Source organism: Pieris rapae, chromosome 22, assembly GCF_905147795.1.
Source record: "Pieris rapae chromosome 22, ilPieRapa1.1, whole genome shotgun sequence".
Lineage (NCBI taxonomy): Eukaryota > Metazoa > Arthropoda > Insecta > Lepidoptera > Pieridae > Pieris > Pieris rapae.
The window spans coordinates 62,992-90,702 of record NC_059530.1 but is presented as its reverse complement, the minus strand read 5'-3'; the positions used below and the strand labels follow the sequence as shown (position 1 = coordinate 90,702).

At 34.1% G+C, this 27,711-nt stretch overlaps 1 protein-coding gene across 1 annotated transcript; it reads right to left on the bottom strand.

Annotated features, from left to right (window-relative positions):
- Positions 1 to 79: 79 nt before the first annotated feature.
- LOC111001792 (nucleolysin TIA-1) lies at positions 80 to 26,134 on the bottom strand. Its single transcript, XM_022271816.2, has 9 exons — positions 25,809 to 26,134; positions 12,370 to 12,457; positions 10,251 to 10,326; positions 9,495 to 9,597; positions 7,143 to 7,323; positions 6,737 to 6,866; positions 6,463 to 6,626; positions 6,111 to 6,258; positions 80 to 6,038 (listed from the first exon to the last, which is right to left on the bottom strand). Exons 1-9 carry the CDS (start codon positions 25,996 to 25,998, stop codon positions 5,997 to 5,999), a joined length of 1,122 nt encoding a protein of 373 aa, XP_022127508.1. The 5' UTR covers positions 25,999 to 26,134; the 3' UTR covers positions 80 to 5,996.
- Between the last annotated feature and the right edge of the window lie 1,577 nt (positions 26,135 to 27,711).

The window sequence follows — 27,711 nt, the reverse complement described above, 5'->3', positions numbered from 1 at the left end:
CCGCGACTTTTAGTTTTTTCTTCGGGATTCGAACCTAGATATAGTTTATAGGGAAAAGGGTGCAAATAAAACACAATTATGACTTTAACCAAGTCAGCTTATACTATATTATCTATATTATACTATGTAGGTACGGTGTAATACATATCCTATTACATAACGGGCGTTGTAACTAAAAATACTTGGAATAAGTCAAAAGCCACGCCCTGCAGTCCACTATAAAGTACACAACTTATCGGACCCCCACAAAGGCGAGACTTAATTGATTCAAATTTCTCGAATACTTTTATGGCATTAACTCGAACTAAAACTGAGTACTTTAAATGTGTGAGGCATCTGGGCCAAGCGGCCAAGTTGAATATTGTTTTTACTTATTAAAACTAAAGAATAAATTGTATTAGTTAATTATAACGCCGTCTCGTTACATAAACAGGCGAAAATTCGTACTTTTGACAGTTTGATTTAAATCTTAAGAAGACAAAAAGAATTGCGTTTAAAGCAAATTGTCAAAGGTTCGTCGCTCCATAACGTCAAACATAACAAACTTCAAATTTTGGAGGGAAAAGATATTCGTCGGCCAATAATTGCGGCCAAAAATACAGATTCCTTCCAAAACTCATAAAATAAATGTTTTTTGAAAACAGAAACAGGATAACATTTTCAACAAAAAACAAGCAAAACTTACGACTAACTTAATCGTCTACATTATACTAGTGTCTAATTAATATGGGAACCAAAAAATACTTAACGGGGTAAAAAAATAAATAACTTTTATCCTAGAGTCGGTTTTCACTGTCTAATGCAATCGCCGACCGTAGCATTGAGTTTCGAACGATAAAATGGCTGAAACTCTAAAGGAAACGTCGAAAGATCAAATTATGTTCAATAAGACAGCATTAGTTCCAATTAAATGAAGGTATGCCTGGTTCCAACCAATTCATCATTCGCCACATGCCGTCACAGAAATAGCATTTCTTAAGTAGATCACAAAAGTCGATATAAGTATAGGCGTAATAAAATTTCAAAAGAGGAGTTTCACTTTTCACTAACACGTTCATGGTCGAAGAATTTTCATTTAAGGTCGAAGATCACATACATTTCATTTGAAACGAAAAAGCTCACAGACTATGTGCGTTTAGTTTAAACAAAAGGCAAAATAATAACGCATAGTGCAATAGTACGCAGTTTAACGTCGACTTGACGAAGCAATCGTGGAATTTCACGAAAATATGTTGAATATTTTGTAAGAACAAGTTATTATGATATAAACAAAGAGCATACTATTGCATTATGATGCTAAAGACAACATCCATGGACGGTAGAAACGAAGGGAAGGGAAATAGGAACAACAAAATCAGCTTCAATCGCCTCCAATTCTTTTATCCTCTATCAACACACAAAAGAAAAGGATTGTAGATAGAACTTGGCAAATGTCGTTACTGGTTTACTTATTGCTTCGCTTAAGTTTTAATTCTCTGAGACTGATTTAAACTAACAACAACAAGCAAATGGGAGAAAACATTTTCGTTTTCTCCGTAGGTTGGTCCACACAACCGGAGTCGGTAAATGCAACGAATATAGGTACATTACAATTTTGGACAAGACTTTCATATTAATATGCCGGCTTTTACGTATACTACGAATGATATCGGTAATCAATTGCATCGCATATAAGTTTAATATAAACACAAAGATTTACATTTACGCACATTTGCCAAGTCGTAAACATCAATCGTAAACTCCATACTAGCGGTACGAAAACTAAAAACACTACAACATCTATTGCATTATTATTGCTGTGTTACGTTCAGTAGTTTTTAGTGAAAGTTAAGACAATGACACGATATAATTAATGTTAATGACATTGGTCTCACAAAGATTGTGGCTTTTATTCTAAAATTAAATTAATGATATATCTCATAGATATTTCGTTCATTCAGACAGAATCGACAAGAAGAGAGCAAAGCTCACCTGAATCCGCTGTCGTCTTCAGACTTCAGACGGAACAGTCACGTGCGACAAACAAATGCACTCATGAGATCTATTCACTATTTTTAATGATGACTAGTTTTCCAAGGCTTCGTCTTAACTTTAACTAAAAATACCAGAAGAGTTAAGACTAAACAATGAGACGATACCGTATACATGATATTACATATAAAGCTTATTTCAGTACATATAAGCAGCACATTCATTAACTAACGGAATTGTGGAAGTATTTTATATTTATATTATTTTTAAGTTAACGTCTTATGAGAGGATATTTTTGTCTCAATATAAAGTTGTCAGTTTTTTTCTTATTATTGAATATTGATCATCTGAATTGTATTTAGTATTTCATATTGCAAGTTGTAGCCACCTTAGCCTTGCTATGCATGACACGATTTTTGTTCGTTAGTAATGAATAATATTACTTTTTTACAAAGAGAGCTTATATGTGATATCATGAAACTCGAAGGACATCTAACTATACAAAATTAATTAAAAACAGAATTATAAAACAGCCTAGAGGCTATTATACGTTTCAAAAAATATCTTTTTTCGAGTACCGAAATTTTCTAAGCACGCGACTTTTTCACTGACCTCTTCAATTTGCTGACTTCTTTGTCTTTAAAATCATTTAATTATTTTACAAATATCAAATATTCAAAAAATGTTTATATGCACTTGCTCGGCAGTAAATTTTACAATATTTCTCATTTTGTACTTTGTTATAACTCAAAAAAGCGGAATATTGATTAATGTCATTCTTCTCAATGCAGTTTTATGAAATCAGCAATATTTAGAGATCAGTGAATCTACGAATGAACACAGAACATCGATTCTAGCATTTTCTAAAACAAAAAACACTAGTATTTAAGGAAATAAACACATTGAGATACGATACGAACATTTAGTGATTTCACGACCTTGAATACGTATGAACAGACATGAAACATCTTCCTTCATCAACCTCGATCGTTTAAATAATGGATTTTTCACACTTCTACTATATATTGCTCTTTGACGACAAGGCACCCTAGAGATTGCGGAACTATTAAAAGGTCGGTCACGGATCTCATACGGATATTATCAAAGAAATATTGTCGTTAGCATCGTTTCGTGATTGTGTCTGTTCCTTTGTGGTTTCCCGTGTATTCAAGACCATGAAATATGAAATTTAGAATCTCTACGAGATTATATCTTGGTGTTATCTTTCACTCGGTTAGACGGTACGAAGGACTCAAACGAACAGTTTGGCACGTTGTGTATTAGAAATTATACATTCATTACATAGAAATTTTACGTAGGGTAACTCAATAGTACTTTGGTAATATAATATAAGGGTGTTGTGGTTTGTTCTCTAAAATTTAAAGTAAAAAATATTTGATCAAAGGGCGTATTATAATAATTAGCCATAATTACAACAAAGTCGGTGATTGTTGTATATTATAGAAAGAGAGCTTTTCCATCCTCGACTGAAGTATTGTATGAATGTATAATTTCCAACAGAACCCAAAAGAGAGTGCGTAAGACATTAAGTACTATCGCCAATCTACATTATATTACAAGGATTTACAAAATATTTGGTGTTCTTTGGGACTTAAAATTATCTTAACACTGGACCAACACAATAAAGCAACGTAAACAAACACACAAATTTCATAGCCTATCTAGACGATAAAATTCATATTTGTATATATATACTTTATATTGAAATTTACCTAGCTAACACGTTATATACTTCGATTCTTAACTACCGTAACGTAAGCCTTAATTATCGTACCTCGAAGGAAGAGACAGCGTAAGAAAGGCAACGTCAGTGGACAAAGCCACGACTCAGCACTAGTCTAGCTTACATACGGATACGGATATACATTTCTATGCTACCGGAAAGCGATTATAGGCAAATGTACGCTAATTGTATATGTAGTTATAGCTAAATTTGTCTATCTAACTGATATATCTGCTTTATATAACTGCCCTGACGCGACGACGGATATCCTATAGAGTATAGACCTCTATACGCCTCTTTACCACACTCCTTTGTAAACATGTGTAGACCTGATGCTTTCTTTTAAAGAAAGCAGTATTTTCAGCAACCCCAAACACCCTTTTGGTGAGATACAAGTCGTGACGTCCAAAGGCTCCGTTTCACGTCAAAATAATGCCACGTCATAGATTGACGATGAAATTGACTTAACGATTCGTTACTTAACTCACGAACTTATGTTAATAATCTTATTATAAATCTCTAGCGATATGTCTCACAAGATTCGACTACATGCGTAAGGTTCCACGTGCATTAATTTACAATTATTGGAAATCACAAGTTTTGTTTATAGTCCACACTTTAACGGACAGCATCGGTTGTCAATCTCGTTGTCATTGCATTGGCACCAGTCAATAGTGTTATCGGAGTATTTGTTGTAAGTCTATTTGCTATAATTGCAAATTATCTGCACGTAGATAAAAAACAACATTAATAGAAACAAATCTACATAAATCAACACCGACAATATAATATATAAAATACATTTTTTTTACAAAATATCGTAGACAGAGAGTGTCTCGTTAAAAAGTTTCAAAAAAGATGTTATCACGTAGATGTCGCTACGCTAGACTTGGCGCATGATCGGCAGAGTTTAGAACTTTACGCGGATAAAAGAAACATGTTTTTTGCTATTGTCTGTAGATTCTGCATGAAATGAGCCTTGGGTGATGTGTTGAGCAAAAAACCCTTAAAAACAATGCGTTTAGTATACAAAAAGAAAAATGGTTGATTGATCTCCAACTCTACCGACATTCGCCAGCCTCGCGAAATAAACGAAGACGCAATACGAATACATGAAAAAAAGAGCAAAACGTTTTAAGTCGAAATAACATCGACCACTCAACCTACAGTAAATGATTATATACCTTATATCCTATAATAAATATATATCTTTCTTATAAATAATCTATTTTCTCTACACTTTTTTCTATTTCGTCATGTTTGTAGTTCCATGTGTCCTTTATATTAAATACACAACCTTTTTTTATTATATAAGTTGAATTGTTATGAATTTGGCAATATTGACGTCCAGAGAAATGTCTATATTATTATTACTGGACGCTTTTGTGGAGTATCTGCAATTCGTAATCTGATCTGATGACGGCGACGTACTTTTGTATAGTTCAGATATGATTCGTATCTAAAGTATTCGTCAGTGGAGCCAAAGAGAGAGAAATCGCCGGTCGATGCGGCCACACTAGCGTCCAGTCGTATAGATTCTATTCAATAATATTACTTTCCTATCTCTGACCAGATATAAAATCTTAAAAAACTTTCTCACTCTCGCGTACCATCTAGTTCTATTAAACATTTTTCCAAAAATCTACATTTTCCACTAATCTTAATATACTTGTGCACGGTGGTTCGGTATCTTTATTATAAACCAGCAAAAATTTCTCGTCGCAACCATTTTGGCCCGCGTGGTACGGTTAACCTACCTTACAATACGCTTACATTAAATAACTATATATTCTCTAAAAAGTATTCATCTTTTATCATAAATGCATTTCCATGCGATCATAAGCGGTTATAGAAATAATTTGCTCGAGTGACTCACATTATTCATATATTCGAGGCCAAGCCGCCCTCCGCCGCAACCCACTGCTTCAGGACTACGGTTCAGGTTCAATTCATAGACTCAAACAAGTGTTTCGTTCCCAAAGCGACACGGGCACAACGAATCGAAAGAAATATATATTTTAGGTAAGGTCTCAATTTAGTTACACTTTAGAGGGACAAAGCTCCGATTAAGTTGACACCTTAGGTTAATGTAAATCGATTCTCTTTCTCGAAGTACCAGAAGAAAAAAAGAAGTAAAGTCGCTAGTATCGGGGCGATGACCAAACATCATCGACATGGTGTCCGCTTTGGGAGTGAAGTAGAAGTGAGGTGAGGGAGTGAGTTAGAGCCACTCCTTGAGCTGGCAGCAGCAAGGGTCAGGCGGCGGGGGCGCGCGGTGTCCTCACACCAGCAAACTCGGAGCTAACCACTCCTCCTCAGCGATCTGCAATTCAATGTTATATTTTTAGACTAAAGCTTAGGCACCATACAGTAGCGGCCATATTTGTTTACTCACCGGCTGTACTTGGAAGTGCTGCACGGGATAGTGCAGCAGCTGCGGAGGCTGAGACATGGCGGCCACTCCACCCACTCCACCCACTCCTCCTACTCCGCCCCCTAACGCCCAGGGGAGCTGCACGCCCCCCATGCTAGAAGGAGGCACACTGTTTCTCTTTAGGACACGTTCGTTTTTATGATGGATTACACCTTATCTTATTTTTATATTCATTCTGCATGAAGTTATTGTCTAATAAATATTATGAATTACGCAGAGAAATGGTGAAACAAGTAGGCTCCTAAGATCGAACAAAATCTATTTTTGACATGTGACGGTACGAGGTAAAAATATGAATGTTTAAAACACTCACCCCATGTACTGCTGCTGATACCCCGCAAACTGTCCATAAGAGTAGCCCTGCACCCCTTGCATGCCTTGAAGGAAGCCCCCGAGTTGCTGCGGGTAAGTGTTGTACCAGTACGACGGCACGCCTCCAGGGTACGCGCCGAATGGGCTGTACGCTGTACCACTCAGCTGGAAATGCAAAATACATATTTGCTGAGTCTCCTTGTAATGGTTTATCAATCCTGAAACCTCGATAGATATCTTCGCGTACGAAGCGTGGGACTAATGATAGCAAGTACCTGGCCTTGTGGTTGTGCGTTGTTGGGGTCACCAGACTCCTTCCCCCAAGAGCATTTAACCGGCTGTCCGTTGATGTCGGTGTTATGAACTGCCACTATGGCATGAGTTGCACTCTCCTTCGTCGAGAATCTGAAATATTACAAATTTGCGATGAATGTAAGTATGTACCAGCGAGTTTTACGTCACCATATTTGGCCGTCCCAATTTTAGGCTACTATGTTCACTAAAATCTGTCGAAAGCTCTGTGTGGTGGTACTTTAAGGTTTTAATAAAGGCAATAATTAAAATAAAAGTAAACCCTTTACACAGTTTCACTCTTAAAATAACTAATCTTGATAAGTAAGTTCTTAAGGATATATACCGTAAATTGATATGGAAAATGACAGGAAAATTTGAATCACAAACCTTATAAACGCGTATCCCTTATCTTTGAAGACCCTTATTTCTTGTATGGTGCCGAATGGCTGGAACGTTTTCTGGATCAGCTCCTCTGAAAGCCCGGTGGTGAGACCGCCGCAATAGACCGTGCAATTTGTTGGAGAGCTCTGGTTGTACACCTCGTCGAATGTTAGCGGTTTTGAGTTCACTGAAGAATTTCAATGTCAGAGATTAGTGCGAGTTTTTTATTAAAATAGATTCCTGTGGTGACACTTCTTGATGATAGTTATAAAGAGAATGTATTTAACGTATCCTAAAATTTCTATATCAAACGCGATAAACTCAATATTACCCAATCAATTTTAGTACGGTTTTCACCAATAGACGTGTGGATTCTGGAAGGAAGTTTCAGGTTAGGTTAGGTCATTCATCAGGATTTGTGTAATTAATTGAAATGTAACGAATGTTTTCGCGAAGAAGTCGCAAAAAACCAAAGTATATGAAACCTTCGCCTCCGTAGCCAAAGGTTGTATTTTCTTTTAAACGTGTCAAACTCGTTTAAGTAAAGACATTGTCATGTTCTTAATCATTAATGACATAAATAGGGGTTTACAGCAAGGTAGGCTGTATTTAGCTGGTTTAGTAACGAACCGGATGTTAACAGGAAGATATTAGGCGCGCACCGGATATTGCGATCAACTGTATAGAGCTGTTACAACCTTGACGAAACAAATTACATAAGAGGTGAAAATGTGGCTAATTATGTCGTTTATGTAGACTTCTATATATTTTCACGTTGTAATATATTTTTTATATAAAATTGGGGCTACAATAATATACTATACTAATAAATAACAGTTAGTGATCTTAAATGACGGCAGAAATGTGTTATTATTATTCCCACCTTTACCCGGACCGTGTTATAAAAATCGTGTTGCTGGAGATTTTTTAACTATTCCTAATCTAGGAACATCAATTTAACTAAGTTATTTAGTTTTATTATCTAACACAATTGAAGGTGCAAAGGTATGCAAAACTAATTATGAACTTGACTAATGAATATTTCACACTAAATAAAACTTGATAAACCTCCGCGTTATAGGTGGGACTTATATTGTGTTTTAGGGGGATTACTGTACTATGATACAGCTGCTAATATGATCTGGTAGTAATTGCTTAAAGCATCAGTACCACGTGAGCCTTTTATGAATGCCCCATACGTTGTATCAACTCTATCTCCATCTTGAGATAATATTTCAAAATTGCTTGAACGAGGCAGAGGCATTTAATTACAGAAGCTTATCTTGAGACTCGACTTGGAAACTTTGACTCGGACATTCGCCTATTTAGTCTACTTGAGTACACGATTGCGTTTCGATATACACTTGCGAGTTGCATTCAGAGTTGGAGCCCTCGTTTTGTTAAATACTTAATATTAAAGATTTTCTGCTTTGGAGCGATATTGGCTTAGTGGCTTGAGCGTGCGATTCTGTTGCTAATATTATCAAGCGAGAGTGCTCGTACGATGATGAACATCGTGAGGAAACCATAAACGCATTATCCAAATCAGCTGGTCTAATCATGTAAAATTGTCATAGCGAAATAAGATTCCTAAAATAGCATGTCTACGCTCAGCACGAGATGGGATGTAATTAATCATTTATTAATTATATGGCAATAGAACCTTGTCAGTCATATTATACCGTAATAGGGTTGCCATCCGCTAATAAATAGGAAGTTCAATTTAATGTGTTTGAGATGGAAATTGTCATAGATAGAAATTAAAATCAAGTCCTGTGTACAATGTTTTTTAGAATAAGCATTTTTGTGTTGGAAATTAAACACAACACAATTTATATAATAAATATCTTCACACGTACTTCTAGTCCAGACTGTCAAGATGGGTACCATAAAATAGATTTTGTGTTAGAAATTAGTCCTAATTTGGACTTAATATAATAATTAAATGAGGTTTTTCGTTTAGTCAAAATATTTGTAAAAAGTGATTAAGCCGTTTTCACTTTGTATAGAATCGTCAAGACATGCCAGCCCTAACCAGAATGAGCATATTAATAATTCACAAAGAGACATTAAAGAGAATCGTCAATGCTCTGTTCCTTTGAGTTTACCCTAATTTAGGATTCTTCGTCTCAGATATCATCACGAGTTTACGCCTATTTCCTATATTTATTACAAGACTATAACAATTGGTTTATACCAACTGTTTATACAGGGTACCTATGACACTACCGGGAGTCTAGTGATGACCCGTTACTCTTAAGTGAAGGTTTTGATAGGATCCTGAATTTGTCCCGTTATTTTAAACTTATCTCTCTATATATCTCTCTTTAGTCTTATTGGTCTTATTGGTTAACTCACATTCGTTCTTGGGCGCTGGCGGTTTTCTGGTCGCCCAGTTCGTCCGGATTGACCGCGAACCTAGCCACTGGCCATTCATTGCTGTAATGGCCGACTCCGCTTCCTGGAACACGTGTATTATTATTCCTTAGATGTATTTATTTTGTATTATTATAGACCATATGTTTCTGCTTTGCATCCCACGGAAATTTATGAGACTCATTTCGTTTTTAATCGCTTAAACAGTGGAGTTAACAATATAAGATTAGATTAATAATTATAACTCGATGTCTCTTCAGTCAAAAAAAAGTTAATTATCTAAAAACTAATCACCAAGAACAAACAAATAAACAATTTATTTCCACACTGCCAAATACGTCGAATAATAAATAATAATAGTTTCATAAGTATAGTTAATAATTTACTATTTCGATTTGACGTTACTATTCGAAGTCTATTTAGCAAAACCCTGTTTCTTCTTTGACATAACTTAAATTCCAGGAATTATTTATTTTAATTTGATATCGCTATACCCAGATACTAAGAGTTGATCGCCTTCTTGCTTTAGAGTTATATTAAGTTTCAGTTTGTATATTTTATAGGTCATCCTTTACTGTAACTGTTTAATATTACATATTTTTATGGAACAGGGGGTAAATAGATAGGACAGGACTTACATTGCTTGAAGGCTCGCAACTGCGATGCCGGCCTTTTCAGAATCGTAGGTCTCCAACTAGTTAACTTATTAATTACATAAAATACAAACGAATTACTCACGGATTTTTTAAGAAAGGAAACGAATCCATATCCTTTAGATTTCAGCGTCTGTGGATCTCTCACCACTCTGCAGTCACTGCAAACAGAATATAACTTTAGACATATATCTGTTTTCCATAAATTAGTTGGTATATTGTAAAGATATGTTCGCATTCCGTACGGAGTAATAAAACTAGACATCAGGACGAGATGAAACAATAAGAATAATGTACTGGATGTTTGCCAGTCGGGTGGCGCCACTGATGGCGATCGCAGACTGGCTCTCTGCTTAAATGATCTATTACATTTCTCTTACTTATTAATAAAAAAAAAAACGGTTGAAAATTATGATATGTATTTTTTTTATTCGATCTCATAATATTTTGAGTTTTTCATTACCCTGTTATATCCTTGTATAGTTACATAAACGTAATTAATTTCCATAGTAACACAAGAAGGATATACTTATTAAATGCCAATAAATTATCCACTTCTACTCTAGCTGCGTGCCTGACTTCGTGTGCCCTGAAAACTGTGTGAAGTTTCTCACACAAACAGAAAAATATATTAATATTTGACATCTCATCTGTTCCTTGTCCTAGAAGACGTAATTTTGATCAGAATTTCTTGCACTTTATTTTAAAAAGGCGACGATTTAGTATTTTTCTATTTCTGGACCAAATTCAAACCAAACTTAAGCAAACTAACCTGTAACAAACCATTTTGTATTTGACGACTTATTTGGTGTTATTTTTTGTTAAAATAAGAACTTAATAATTACGCATAAAAGATAGTTACATCGTAATGATTTGTACTTGAACTCAAAGAAATAAGCCGACTTATCAAAGAGCGTTATTTAAAACCGATATCGCTAAGCTCATCAACCCGCTCTCAATGTAACACTACCCATAATACTTGCCAAAACTATATCTTGGCTGTAATACAGTTTTTTAGTGTCTTGTATATTGCAGTTGAATTAATATCACGTCTGGGACGAGGCAATACTATATTTGTATCGTTTTGCTACATTACACATATATTTGTAAGAAGTCAACTTCAATATGAACTTGATTATTTTATCAATTATTAGGATCTATTTGTAAATCAAATTTTTGTCATTTATTCGCTTGCACATAATTAAGGTTTTTAGTTATTGTACCACAAAGAACGGTTCGGTGGCTGTCAATACACAATTTACACTAAAATAATAATCCTGAGTAGATACTTCGTTTCGATGTATCGAAAGGCACACGATTGTCAGTCATTAGGATTTGGAGAAAACGTATTAGTTTGTAAACAAAGAGAGGTTTGACTGATACCTTGCCTCACCATAATTCACAAAACACTCACTATAAAATTATAAATTGAGAACGTAACTGTTAACAAATATAATTAACATAAAGACATAAATAAAAATGCGACTAAAATATCTCCAATAAAGTAAAGTTCTATATTTCGAACAGTTATTATCGACCCGAATAAAACGGCGGTTTTTACCATATTATATTCACACTTAAAGCAAATTAATAAGTTTGAGTTGCTTATTGCTTAGTTGGATTTTGTCCAAAAAATTTAAATCGTTGCCTTTTTTAAAATAAAGTGTAAGAAAGTCTAATCAAAATTACGTCTTCTAGGACAAGGAACAGACGGAAGGTCAAATATTAATATATTTTTCGGTTTGTGTCGGCAACTTCACACAGTACTCAAGGCACACGAAGTCAGGCACGCAGCTAGAGTAGAAGTGGATAATTTATTGGCATTTAATAAGTGTATCCGTCTCGCTCAACCGTATAGCATCTCGCTCGCACTAATAGCTGAGTAAAGAGGATGATAAAATTTTATGACCTCTTCGAGTAACTTTAGATAAGGTTCGGAATTTTGATTTTTCATTAAGAAAATGCACGCAATTTCAACTTTTCTACTGACATAAAAAGTGGATTCTGACTAAATTATAGAGGCATGAAGTATGCGTTTTTCTTATAGCCTCATTAATAAAAGTACTAAAATAATAAATTAGTTAAAGAGTGTTTAGTTAGAGCGGGTATTTTGCGTTTGTATATTTGGTTTGTGCGGGGATTGACATCTCAGTGGACTGTGGTGATACACAAATAATTTTATAAGAAACCCAAAAAACACTTGCGATATTTCTCCAAAGGGTGCGAAGGCGTCTCTTAAGCTCTGCGTCTCTATCTCTGGACTCAGGTCTCCGACGAAAATGTGGTAGTGCTCTGTAACAAGATATTATTCCATTAAAAACAACTACAGGTGAGCAGTTTGTTTGGACGCGCTAATCTTAAGAGTAAGGACGAAATGTTTGAACCGAACTCACGCGGGTAAAACCGCGAGGCACGGCCAATCCTTTTTCTCTTAAAGCGTGTAAATGACCTGTAAGGACGCAGATGAAACGTTCTGATACAGAAATATGCGTTGTAAAAGATTAATATTATCAGTATGGGCAGTACTATTGGGATGCTGTGGCAGCCATATTTGAAAAAATAACTTTTCTGTATTGTATGTTTACATTAATTTTCGATAGTTGAATCCCGGTCCGAAACGAAACCATATTGAGAGATGCATTCAGTGGTTCATGATATTGACTTACACCTGTTTGTAAGAATGTACACAATAATATGCTAAAAATTCAGTACACGAGACATCGGTACATAAAAACATTATATTTCAATATATATAACAACTTCTAACATTAGTAAAAGGTTATCTAAAAAATAATCGCAAAAATTGCGACTGCCCCATGCCCCGCCCGGGGACGAGAGACTTGACACAGTAAGTGTTCTTACTCATAACAGCTCTTAATAGCAGACTGTATTGTATAGAAAGAGACACAAATATGAATTCGTTTTTTGTACGAGTGAGACGGAATATATAGCTCTGTCAATTCGCTGATGGAAACTATTGATTACTTTTAACTACGCTAGGGTTACCACGAGCTACTTTAGATGGATCGAATCCAGCCAAGCGTGCATTCATTTCATATTATACCATGGTTTTATTATTAAATAATTAGCCTCTTATACTTTATCAAAAGAACAGTATTAAAATTATCAAAACTTGTTAGAAAATAGATAGATCCAGTTACAATATACATGTACTTTTTAAAAAGGAAAATTTACTTCTGTATAATATAAAAAAATATTTAAACTTAATAAATAAATTATAAACCCTTTATGTCTTCTAAATAAAGACTGCGTAGACCGCAGTGGCAGGCAAACCCCTTTCATCCTAACTCCAATCAACCTCTCCTATTCTGGGCATATTTGAGCAAATATCACCCCCCCCCCACCCTTCCTCTTTAGTCTACCTTAGGTGCGTGTGTGATTTCAGTGGGTTCATTTAATGAGGATTTTTGCCTATTAAGCGTTTTTTCTAGCTTATTTATTTGCCTTTAATTGCTTTGCTTGATAGATATTTTAATTCTACGAGAAGCTTTTCTTTTAATTTTTTTTGAAATGAAAAGAAAAGCTTCTCGTATCCAGTCAGGAAAGTAACGCTGTGACTTTTTTGGGAAAGCTTTTAGAATCTCTATTGTATTCAAGAATATGATTAAAATGCTTGTAAATTTACTTAGCATTGATAAAATTACACAGCGTACAAAAATAGGATCTTTGTGAAAAGCTCGTTTCGCTAGTTATCACAAGTCAAAATAACCGACAAACTTATTTCTAATGAATGTTGATGATGACGTATCGATTGATCGTATTTATACAAAACTATTGCTGATGGCGACGTGGTCATAACAGAATAATAAAATTAGTAATCTACCACATAAATTTGCGTCACAAAATAAGGTGGCAGCCCTAAGTGTCGGGGTAACTTCGCAATATAAATTGAATTGAGCCGTACATCGGATTATAATATCCTATATCCTTGAATTCGCAATCCTATACAAATTGTACTTCATTCACGATTTACTTGAAGCTGACTTATCCGAAATAACCTCTTTACTTTGAATTCTAAATTAAAAAAATGCTGAGCTGTCAAAGGAGCGTACCAGTTCTTTTAAGGCCGGCAACGCACCCTCGAGCTAATGGGGATTGTGACCATTGCTTATCTTATATTTAATGTCAGATGAGTCTCCTGCCCAGGTTTGATGAAATAAAAACATTTGTGTTCCTCTCAGACACCACTTAACAAAAACTATTTAAATTTTGTATTTCCCCTTTGAGAGATCACAAATAAGTGCTTTACGAGAAGTTAAGCAGCTTTAGTTTTTATATTGACTAAAGGTACTTTAAGGTTGCTGACCACGACGCTCAGAAATGAGCTGCCGACTAAAGAGAGAGAGAGATAGGTACTTGGTTTGTTTTTTTAAGATATTTTTCAGTCGAAATAATAATTGTTGTATAGTGGCATTTTATTACGATAATTATACCAATTATATTCTTGGGATTTGACTAAAATAAGTTAAGACCCTTTCCTGGCTTTAAATCTTAAAATTATTTTCTGTTATCGTTTGGTTCGTTCAAAGTTCAAACTGTACGGTAGTTCAGATATGTCAAGTAATTCTTTACAAAAAAATTACATTAATTTCGTTAAAATTATGGCGTTAATTAATTAATAATTTAACCAAGGGCGATTATACACGAAGCAGTTAAGAGTGGGTCATATCCTGCTCTTGCAGCTGTATGTGGTTTCTACTACGTTAACGAAATAAATTTATAATATAAATCGACAAATATATATTTTCTAATATAATAAAAAATCTGTAATAACCGACATATATGAAATTATGATATACGATACTTCAACCCTCATTAAAATATGAAATATCATTTTAATTGGTATCGCTATGTACTGTAAAAAATGATATTAAAATTTTCAACTTTAATACAATATTTATTGTGGAAATAGATAAAATTAAAATTTGTTTTTAACAATTGACTGACAAGATTCTGTGACTGAGAAATTAAGTTGTTATGTTTTTTATTTTTGCTTAATTCACATAAACTAGAAGTACAGAGAACACCTAAAAGCCACTAAAGGGTAATATGGTCACCACAGTACATATTTTAAATATATAATAAACTAAAGAGTGTGTCAGAGAGATTAAAATTATGTTTCTATAACGTGTTCAGTTCATTGGTGGAAATATACTGCGTTTTTACGTTACTGCTGCATTTCGTTAAAAATATAGAAATACGAAACTCAGCCCCGGTTCAGAGACATCAACTTTGTACAAAAGCAACCGAATATCATTTTTTTTAACTTGAAAACTGGAATACGTTATTGAAACTTTTTCTCAGCATAGTATTCTTAGCTAATAGCGTTTCAAACTCGTAAAAACTGCTCGCTGCTAAACAGCCTTAATAATTATAAAACTGGGTCACACCCGCACATGGCGTATACTATGGATTTGCATGCAACCGAGTGGGGCTTTGCTTCGTTGCGTGTTAAATACGTTGGTACTTTATACCTGATTGCTCAGAACGTGGAGTTTTTAACCGAATTCCAAAAGCTTGAAATTTTATGTTTTTTTTCGTCGCAACAACAACTCAAATGACAGCCTTTTAAAGGTTAGGGATTACAGTTTGATTCGTTGAACTGAGTTTAGTTGTAACCCGAGTTTTTTCAAAATCAGTTTTAATAAGATTGAAGTTCTTGTATATTTTAAGCATGTCTTTTGTTGTTTTCGGGCTTATAAATAAATAATAAACATATGTACATTATCACACATAAACGTTGAAATTTGGTTTTCCTTTGGTCGCGTTGATTATTCATTGTTATTTGTTGTTGTATGCTTCGAGGTCTCGTGCCTTCCACTCCACTCCTCACCACATGCTTCTCCAAGTTTCGGAACGTCTGCTCAGTAAACAAGTTCAGTATCCTTTGATAATACACTGCAGAAAGACGTAGTCGTCGTAGGAAGTCACGTGTAGATCCAGAAGAGATGTGTTTAAATTAGTACGTGATTGTATGTACTCTACGTATGGACTCTTATGATGTCGATGAAATCTTTGACCAACTATGAATCAATAATTACGTCGTGGATCATGGCCGAAATTACTGATCCGTAAAGGTAGGTTCTGTTAAAGTATTTGCTGAAACACAAGTCCTCTAGAGCAATTGTGGACTAGAAAACAAACAAAATGAAAATGTTTTGTACCGATAAATTTCCCTCGTGGAAAAATTATTGCCGGTCGACATATCACGGGTTTTGTTGGTTGTTAAAATTAGTTTTTTCTTTTCAATTTGCGCGTAAAGTTAAAACGAATATTAATATTTAAGTTTGATAACAGTTTTCACAGTGAAGATAAGGCAGTGATTAATATGTTATGGATTGCATTATTGGACAAAACAGAACTTGTAACTATCGCATCAACCAGGCTCCTCTTACAAGACTCACACCACTACTTGTACATGTAGTACTTGTGTAGTCTATATTTACTGTAACTCATAATACATAATTGTAATTTTATTCACTCATTTAAAATCTAGCTCGTCTTTCCACGAATTAATAATTCAACGACAGTCTGCTACGACCGTAGACTGTCTACACGTATGCTACGAGAAATATAAACAAGACTTGCCCGTGGACTACGCTTTTAACAATCATTACAATTGTTCAGAAGCTTGTTTCAGGGGTTTTGTGTAAAATTAAGTTCTACGTTCAGTCACAAACACTGTGATACAACAATGGACTCAGACAAAGGAAACATACTCCATGATTTAAATTTTAAACGCATAACTGGTATATAATAAATAACTACGGAGGGGGAAATAAATTTAATAGATTACCATAATTTATCTTTATTGGTTTGACAAAATTGATAACTTAAATATTTGGGCTTTTCCCCAAAGGCGAAAAAGGGAAATGTAATAAGGCGGGCAATGAAAATTCCCGGAAACCAACGAGCCGATAACACCAAGAAATTTTCTTTTAATACTAGTCAGATTCGCTGCTTTCCTTCTTTACACAAGATTCTGGTTTAAAAAGTTTTAAATATCTAATGTTTTACTACTTTCCGATTTTAATTCTTATATGTTGGTAGCCACAACTGTACATCACCTGTAATAATCCGCAACCCTCAAATCTAGATAATCAAAATTTAAAAATATATAAGCACTAAATTGCACAAATTCACATAGAGCCCCAAATCAAACATGTTTAGGACAATTATCCAGACGTTTCACTTTAGCATAGTCACCAGTGACCATGCTGTTAGTTCGTTATAAGTGTCAATGTCAAATTCGTAAACAGAATACTTGATATGTCAGGTATTCCGCTGGTATTTCACAGTAGCTGGAATGTAGCATTATTTCGCTTTCAGTTTCACGTATTAATATCAAATTTGATGTTTTCGGATTTCTAGTTTCTCGTGTAAACGAAATATATGTCCCATTATATCAAAACATGTATGGATCAGAAGTATCAATGTTGCTTATAGTAATTTTTATATAAGGAAGGTGTTTAAACCCCTGCCCGAATCTAGGAGGTAAATGCAATAGAATAATTTAGTACACAAGTGAGCTACGGACTTTGTGAAACGTTAATTCAAGTGAATCGTAATTTGTAAAGATAAAATATAGACACTTAGGAAAGTATCTGGAAACAGATTTTCCAATTCGGTGAAGATGTGAAATCTGTTTTCGAAATAAGTACACAAATTTGAACGTTCGATTTAAAGTCAAGATGCAACAAAAATTAGCATACTCTTTTTAAAGTTGGCTAAAAAGACAGAACACACTTTTCTATTCTGCAACTGAAATGAGACTGCAAAGCCTGAATGCACCTTTTACTCAAAAGTAGGTCATTTGACGTTTACTTGTGTTTTTGTACGCCGTTTACGGTTATTTTTGTGCCCCACACAACAAACAAAAGGCCACACAGAGGCATGGGCTGGGTTAAACCAGCAGCCGGTAACATAAAAAACTGTTTTGTTTATAGATAAGCCATGATTTTGTTTGTATTAATAATATTTTATAAGTGTTCACAGTTAGTGCTCAGTTGAAGTTCATTTCACGAAGTTTGTAATGTTTTCTCTTCACTTATATACGTGAATGCCACACATTGTGAGGAAACGGTAGTTTCCACCGGTATTAGGCTATAACAGATGACACTATTCTGTATAGCGGATTTGGCTTACAAACCAGTATTCGAAATTTATCATAAAAAAATTAAAAAAAATAATATAAAGCATAAACACCATTTACTGTGTAGGGTAGGGCTTTGTATAAGATAGGATATTTCAATTACTTTCTCTTGTTGTCTTAAGAATTTCGACTTTCCTTATTGAGTTGTGGTACAAGTCATATGCTTATTTGCCTCAATGTATATTATTCCGCATTCTTTAACATTGTTAAATGGCTATTATAAACACAAATAAGTTTATTAAGTTCATTTATGAAACAGGCAACTTGTTATATTATATTAACTTATTTGGTTTAATGAAGGCAAACGTCAAAGAAGTCAAATTACGAACTTGATATAGAAAACGATTGATGAAAAACGAGGATAAGACAGTCAAAGTGGAAGGGAAAAGAGAACGAGGCATAGATAATGAGAAAGCACGACCTGAATTTTAACAAAAACGAGGCCCGGAGATAGTGATAAACAAGTTTCGTGACATTTTGTGGGAAGTTCCGCGACCGAAGTACAATCGCTTTCAGAGTCAAACAGTTTTTTAAATGAATTTTTAATTTAAAGATTACTTTAATATTTATTGCGTTAATATCTTTAAGTTGCAAAGGTTAAAAGTTACGATATATTACTTTTCATTATTATCGGACATTGATCAATCTTTAATTTTAAGATAAAAAATTCGATGTTATTAAAATATAATGTAATGGCAGCTGACACTAACGCCATTGCTCCGACATGAATAATAATGAATACTCTTACTAGCTATATGATATATTGATTATCAAATGGTCGTTAATTTGTAGGTAAAGTAATGATGGCACATCTAAAAAATACACACATATTAACGGTTATAAACTGATAAGACGAGCTGTATGACATATAATGACAGTGACAGCTGCAGCACCGGCGCCATTGCTTCGCCATAATATATTATAACAATTTAAAAAGTTACTTGTTTGTTCAAATCGCGTAAGCCTGTATATTAGTCCTTCAGTTTACGTTTTTGCGTCCTCTCTTAACAATGCCCACTTGTATTTTTAATGTGCCACCAACTCGAACCCAAAACAAAACAAAAGGTTTTAGATTCGATGCTCGGCAATTGTTTTTATCTTAACTTCTTTGAGTCTACAATCCTTCTAATTTTATTTCCTATTGCTACTAATGTGTTTTTTTCTATTTAAACATTACATCAATACGATCTAATGTACTCGAAGAAAACTTACTCATTTCCACGTGAATATAGCACGTAATATTACCTTTAATACATATATGTTAATTTTGTTAGTAATTGTGTTGATTCTGACGCATAAACTAAATTAATATTCTGTAACTCTCATTATTTGCTATGTTATGTTAAAATAATTTGATACTACTTTAATATTTCACAGGTACATTGAATACCAATGGAGTGAAGCCATATACGAATAGTAGAAGTCCTGTGATAAAAATCTATTTGTATTTTCATACTTGTATTACGTTATCTTACAATAAACAGATCTTGTAAAAAAATATAAATAAGGTTTTCCTGGGAATAAATATTTCAATATATAAGTAAAAATGGAAAAAAACCACTTGTCTTTAAGTTGGCGATAAAATAAACGACCCATTGAGCCAGGGGCAATGCGATGATTGTTTTTAGAGCTGCGATAAAATGCTGCCAATATAGGTTGAAACTTCGAGAAGATTTCATGCAGCAGTCACGCGAAGATAAATACTGGTGTATCCACGCAAAATCTGTATAAGCCTTTGCTACCAAACTGTTAGGCTCTACGGGATGCTTAAGTTATGTATGGTTCAGTATATTTTCATCTGTATGGAAGTAGTTAACAATTGCGCCATCGGTAATGACGATCCGAGAAATTGGCACGTCATTTTCTCAAAAATCAGCGAAGGTGCCGGGTGTATGATCATAAATAATGTTTATCTTGAATATATTCTCGTTTCTTAATCGTGAAGTTTTTATATAAAAAATTTCTAGAAAAATACCATACAAAATCAATGAACCGTGAAAAAAATGATAACGGTTTTCAAAGCTGCTTCAGGCACATTTTGGTATATCGTGATGTTTAGCAATTAACTCACCGCAATGGGAATTACACCATTAAAAGGAAGAAATATTATATAAATTACCCTAATTATTCTCTCGCGTAATTACAGTTACGTAAACACGCCCTAATAAAGCAAATATAGCGTATATCATCCTAATCAAATATTATAAATACGATTTTGTGACGCTCTCACGACTAAGGTTTTTAAAGTTCTAGAATGTTTGCCACGTTGGTTTAAATGAGAGTTTCTCATCATGAGAATGTAACTTCTTCCAAGGTTTCATTTCAAAATCTGAATACCAGCATTGTCTGACTGTGGAACTGCAGATAGTAGCTAAAGCCTATAACTGTAAAGAATAATTCGCAAGGCTTGGGAATCGAGTTCCACTTCAAAATTTATTTAATTACACACGTAATATTATGAATATTTTCTTGCAATCTACTTATCTTATAATCTATGCGCATTGAAAAAAATAACTGAGATTAAATCTGAATATTCGAAAATAATGGAAAAAATTGTCTTTTATTAAATTTTCATGAAAGTTTATTTGAGAGGTAACATTAGTTTTGCCTAGGTTGTCTAGTAGTAACTGTGAAGTGGGTGAATTTGATGAATTAATCTTAAAATAGGGTTTACAGCTCTCGTCTGTATATATATATAAAGAACTTGCGTACAAAAGGTGCCATCGCTTATACCTAGTTAGATATAAATGTCCTAACTCCAGGGTAAACGTTCCAGAAAACCAATCGGTTGAGGCGTCGACGTATATCGATGACTTCCGTCCTTGGCTTCTCTCCATTTCACTCATTTTCATTTGCCAAATCTTTTTTGTACCACCAAGGCGACTCTACTGAAATATCGTTTGCGTTGGGGATAAGGTTTCAGAGAAAAACTATCGAGTGTAATGCAATATTTCTTCTATAAAACTTTTCGCTTTTCCAATAATCGTAATGTATCGAATACAAAACATACAAATCCAACTGATGCCATTTTTAATGCAGTTTATTCAATTTCTGGCTGAAAATTAATTTATTTTAACATAGCGACAATGCTACAATAAAAGTCTCAGTAAAAAGTTTAATATATTATCATTTGCCCTTGAATACAAAATTTACAAAAAATTAATTGAAATTTCTTTTTGATAACATGCCCCAGACGTGTTCCCTTCGGGCGTTTTTACAGTATTTATATGGTAAATAAACATTGTTCCAAGCGTAATTTTTAAATTACAGCTAGAGGATGTGGTCTGGTTTTGATACTTTTGAATATTTTGAGTGCTAATGAGAATGTGGTTTTTAGCGCGATAACATCCTATCATTATCTTGGTGATCACCTTATTAATTTAAAATGCAGGTATAAGAATACATCTAATTTATTTGTGGAAAGACCAAGATTAAAAAGTTTGGAGTGGAATCTAAAATCTTTATACTAACAAGTACTTTATAGCACAAGTATATATATATACTCATATATCTACGAATCACTGCTGTGGTCTTTGGCAGAATGACCAGCGCTGTGGAGCATTCTGTTCCTCAGCACAATGCTGAGTCTGGGCCAATTGGAGCCACATCACACACGCATTACATACTTGACACGAACCGAATGGGAAAAGAAAAACAAACTTGTATATCTTTTATTTAATTTTTTTCTCTTTGATTATTGTTATTTAGTGTGTTTATGTGTGTGTTTTTATTTGTAATAAATATTATGTCTATGTCTAAACAAATTTTACGTAGAAGATTTTCCACGTCGTTATTTTCTTTATAAATTGATAGGATAAGTTTGATTGTATCGAGTACGGTACGTTGAGGTTTCATATAAAAAGGGTTAAAAGTGGTGTTGTCTGTATCAAACAAAAAAGACATTTAAAATGCACTTGAAATTGGGGTTTCATTGTCTATCAGATTTCAAAAGGTGCGGTTTAACTCGTGCCATGGGTTGTTGGAAACCAAACACGGTGAATAGTTGAGTGGTTTTATTTTAAAAGTGGATATAATTTAGTTATAGTTTGTGTAATGACTATTAATAATAAGGTAATCTTTGACACTCGTCCTTATGACTACCGTTTGACTGTATAGTCAATTCGGGGTGCAGCCCTCAGTTCGATTGAGTCGTTGAAACCCAAGCAGAAACCTTTACAAAGTAGGCTCTAATGTCGAAATTAAACGGCTAATGCCAACAAACTAATATTGACGTCATTATTGGGTTTTTCTTGAAATTCAGTTCGGCTCATCGTTATTGTTCAGGTTCTCGTTTGCCGCTTTATCAATAATCTGTCCCTGTCTCCTGACTTATATCGTCAGACGACAATATTCCTATTCAGTCAGTTCCTGCCATTCAATTTTCACCTTTTCTCTCTCCAAGCCTTCGTTTCATCCGTTCTTCATTCCTCTATCTCATATATAATCTAAAAACTTGAATCATTTTATGAAGAGGACGGGTTTAGTAATGTGTGACGGGACGGCCATAATAATATATTTAAAAATGTGCGGTTTAGAATGAGATAAACAATTAAAGTAGTATCTTAATACTAGTTTGATGTTTGCCGGTAAATTTTCGTACAACTCTTAGAGTGAAAATCCAAACATTGGTAATATTAAATAACTATGGCCTATGTAAACAACCGTTTGTCATTTATTATAAACTCATATTAATCTGGTAAAACGTATCTTTTAAATGGATTTATTTAACCAAATAGGATTAACACGTATCTTTACTTAAACCTTACTTCTGTGTTCTCCCTAAAAGCCTCACATGATTTTAAATAATGAAAAGCGTACAATGAGGGTGACATAATAAATTCACATAATTATGCGCTGACCCAGTTACTGAGATCGCTCATGTTACTATTTATGGTTAGGGGACATATTTTTGGTCAGAATTAAACTTTGTAAGATTCAGTGGATACAGGGATTGTCCGAATTGGTTTAAGATTCGATGTAATTATATTAAAATTATCTCCGTTTCACAGCTCGGACGAGCGCTGTACAAGAAATTGATTGCACAAACGTTCTATGGAATCGGATTCAATAGGCCGAATGCTCGAAAGTAATAGTTTTCTTTAACAACCCTCTGATTTCAACTAAATCAACTGTTTAAATTTGTTAATTAAATATTTTGTTTTATATAAAGTAAAAAAAAATCATTTAACTTAGTGTTTTAGTCTTCTGGTCATTCAACTGGATTTAATAAGTTAAGGCTGAAAATACACCGACGGCTTTTGTAGTCGTATTAGCTACGAAACCACTTATTCTTCATACTTTCATATCATATTATTCATAGTACGATTCATCAACAACCAGAATCAATTGTGGGCCTCGCAAACCCCGTGGCTGTTAGTTTTTTCTGGTATTAATTTTTTATCAAGTAATGACCGAAGTTTGATCACTGGTTGTCTGTTGCTTATTAAAACTCCCTGAAACGGAGCCAATGGTAATTCACAATACGAATACCTAGTTGAATTCTGAAACGTATTGTTATCGCAACACTCACAACAACCTCCAAGCTTTACTTTTTATTATTTAATTAGTGTTGGAAAGCGTAAATGCGCACGAGCCTCCGAGTACAGAAAGTGCTAAAAGGAATCTAAGAACAGGCTATTTTAATCCATTTGAGCCTATCGAGTAAGATCTAAGCAAAACTACATAAAAAAATTGTTTTTTGAACTCAATTTATCTAAGATATAATATATCACTCTATTTGACAATAAACGCTAAACTTCAGTACACTTTACAAATATCGCTAAGCTAATTTTACTTAAGTCTAGCTTTGGCTTAGCCATACTTAACATAAGTAATTGCGATTTGTGCGAGACAGACCAATATTAGGGTGATTGTCATACAAATTACGAGGCAAGAATATTAATGCGAAGTTATAAATTTAGTTTTTTCATATTTAAAGCTGCAAAGGGCTTCAAGGTTTTATTTTAATTAAAATGTCTTTTAATGTCACCGCTTTGAGTCGAATATCACATTAAATGCCATAAAATTGGACAAAGCCTTCTCAAAAAGCCATAAAGTGCCGTAGACTATGAAATATAGTTAGCCGGATAACTACGACACAATTTAATATGGTGTAGGATCTGATTATAATGGAGGATGTCATATACGTTTCACTTATAATCACACATCCTTTGGCAACGCTAAGCTGCTAAAAAAAGAGTCAAATTTTGAAGATACCTAGTAGTTAACTAAATAACCAAAGCTTTCATTGAGAGTATTATGATTAAAACTACTACTCTTAATTAAGTGTCCTAAAAAAATATCCTTCTCCACTCAAGCCTATGTAAGTATTAGCGCTATATTAGTCAAGTTGGACCCTTATAATGGTTTATTTGGAATATATTAAATTGTACACCTGTGTTAGATTTTCTTGGGCTCATCTTCTTCATCAGTGTTTAAAAAACAAAAAAAAAACAACATATTATTGTAACATTCTACCCGTGCGTACAAAATATATATATCGTTTGCCCCGTTATGCCAACAATATATTTACCTGCGCTATAAAATACACATAAACTTGTTATTATATTTTTTATGCGACAACCCTCGGCTTGTTGATTTAAGAGGTAATTTAAGGCCAACATTAACTTATTATTGTAAAAGACCCCTTTCACGTTATCTGAGTTACCTGAATAAGGAAACTTGTGTGAATTTATTCATTTTGAATTAGCATAAAGGTGGTTGACATAAACACGTAAAGTAATTAATCATTAAGTTGTATGTTTTATTATTATATTCGCCAAGGAAGTGACGAGGACTTGATTTTTTGGCTAATTCTAGCAGATAAAACAATGGACGGTGGTCTCTCCCTTAACAATTAACAACTGCTAAAAGGCACTGGAAGTGTCGAATTATCTTGTAAACTGTTGAGTATGCTCCTGAAAGAAATATATTTCCGTCAGATACAGTATTTACTTAAACTAGGTGCCAACTCAAACCTTTCGTAAGCGCCCGTGCACTTGAACCTAACGGCCTTCGGCGGTCTGTACTCCAAAGGTAAAAGAGAGTAAACACCTCCTAGTTTTAACACCGTACGAGCTGTATGATATCAAAATTCCATCAGCATCACCCTGATGGCTTCCTACTGGCGGATGTCTTCCACGGTCCGTTTCACAAGGCACTTTCTTTTGCGAACTAGCGAACTGTGGAATCGACTCCCAGTGGGGGTGTACTCCTCCATCAATGGCCGGCAACGCACCCATAAAATGTGGTGTCTATGGGTTGTGATGAATTCCCTTTTTGGGCGTCCCGTAGGATTGTTTGTTTTATAAAAAGTTAGAGAAAATATTCTATTTGATTAGTTTATTATTTATATCTTAAATTATATTATGTAAGCATAATATTTTTTTTATTTAAAGATAATATTAATTGTCGTAAGTGATAAGGCGCAAAGGCCTCTGTTGCCCCATTAATACTTAATCTATCACTCACCAAGCTTATTATTATTCCCGTGCTGGTGTTGATGATGATGCTGTTGAGGTTGCTGCTGCATCAACGCCGGATGAGGCAGCTGCAGCAATTTGGGCTCCAACTTGGTGGCCGCTGCGACCGGGATGGGCCCGGCATTGGTCATCGTCGTCATCGTCGCTGCTGGCATCATAATTGTTGACATGGCTAGCATTTTGACCTCACCACCCTAATTCTTAAAACCTCATTTTTCTCTACACTAGTCTGCTTCTAGGTTAACTCTCCCGGAGAGTTATTATCAAATAATTATCACGTTTTGTTAAAAATAAAGATTAACTAATCTAACTGCGTCTGTCGTTTGAATTTGTTAGAAATAAAAAAAAAATCTGTGGCTGCACTTTTGTTATTTGAACTTTATTTTTTAACGTTAAAAGCAGTGTTACGATGGAACATCTCATATTAAAAAACTATTTAACAATTTCACTTTTTGTAACGTTTACGTACTTTTTGACAAGCTTAAGCAATTTTTCTAAACGAGCTAAGTCGTGTCAAAATTGAATGTGTGCTAAAAATGGTATTTCCTAAGAAAATACTTTATATGCTAATGTCAAATTATGCGGGTGATTACTGCTCATTGAGGCGAAGAGAATATTATTATGAGCAATTTATTTTTGCTCTTTATTAAGTGCTGAAGAATGTTGAATGTTGAAATTAATAATTTGGTGAGGTATTGCGACTTAAAGAAATTTCTTTTCCTCCTTTTTTTCAATAATTGATATTAATTATCACATTTAAGTTCAGATATCTTTGGTCGTCTCATTTACAGAATACGGTGCCCGAACCATACATAACGTACAGGTCTATAAACTCAATCACCTGTTTATTTTAGCTATATTCGAAAACGATTCAATATAGTACAGTTCGTTAATAAATAATATTAATAGTTAATGTTATACGCAATTATGTACACATAAAGCTCTAAGTGACTTAGAAACCCACTTAGCCTTAAGTAAAAGCCTGCTGCGATAACATTAAGGGCAAATATACACACATTATTAGTGGATGTCTTTATCAGCACTAGTTTAGTCGTAACTTAGCCTATTTACGCAGATTCAATCTGCAAAAAATATGTATCTAGAGCCTTGGTGAGTAACGCATTTGGCGTCATCTAAGGAACTGGTTAGCTTTGTTTTTCCGCAAGGTCAATTCCTAGCAAAAATCATCTTATTTACCCAAAGTATAACCTCAAGAACGCTAAGAGACGTAAAGTATTTTTACAGTGAACGTTCCACTTTACTCCTGTACAAGCCAAGCCGGAATTCGGTAATTTAACGTTTTAATGTCCACGCCCTTTGAGTACGGTTAGCATTTCATAATATCGTAATTATTTAAACGGGATTTTCTTACTAGAAATACATAAGAATTGGGTTATAAAGACATTTAATAATTGAAAAAGTTAAAGCGGATAACAAACGTTCTAAATATTGATTTTTCAATCGTTATAAGTATATTTTATTATTGAATGGAATTATGTTATTTAAATTTATAGAAACAGATGTCAACATTTAATAGCCAGGGTCGCCATTAGTTTAACAATAAAATAATAAACGAAGAAAGAAAAAAAGTCAAATTCTTTGAGCTCAATGTAGATGCAGTAAAGATGTTTTTATGTTAGTTGCTGTCGCTACCGCTGTCACACAAAAAGGGTGAAATGTCGCCGCATTTGAGGACATTTGCCAAATTTTCAGTAGAAATGTGTGTGTGTAAGGGTTGGCGTATACTTATTACTTGTAATACGATTCCGAATTTGTGTAGTTCCTTATGTATGCAACTTATATATAACGTATTCAAAATACAGTGAGACGTGATTCACTGGCCAAGTGATCACTTTTTTATTTAATGTTTTGTTACCTATGTTATTTAAAAA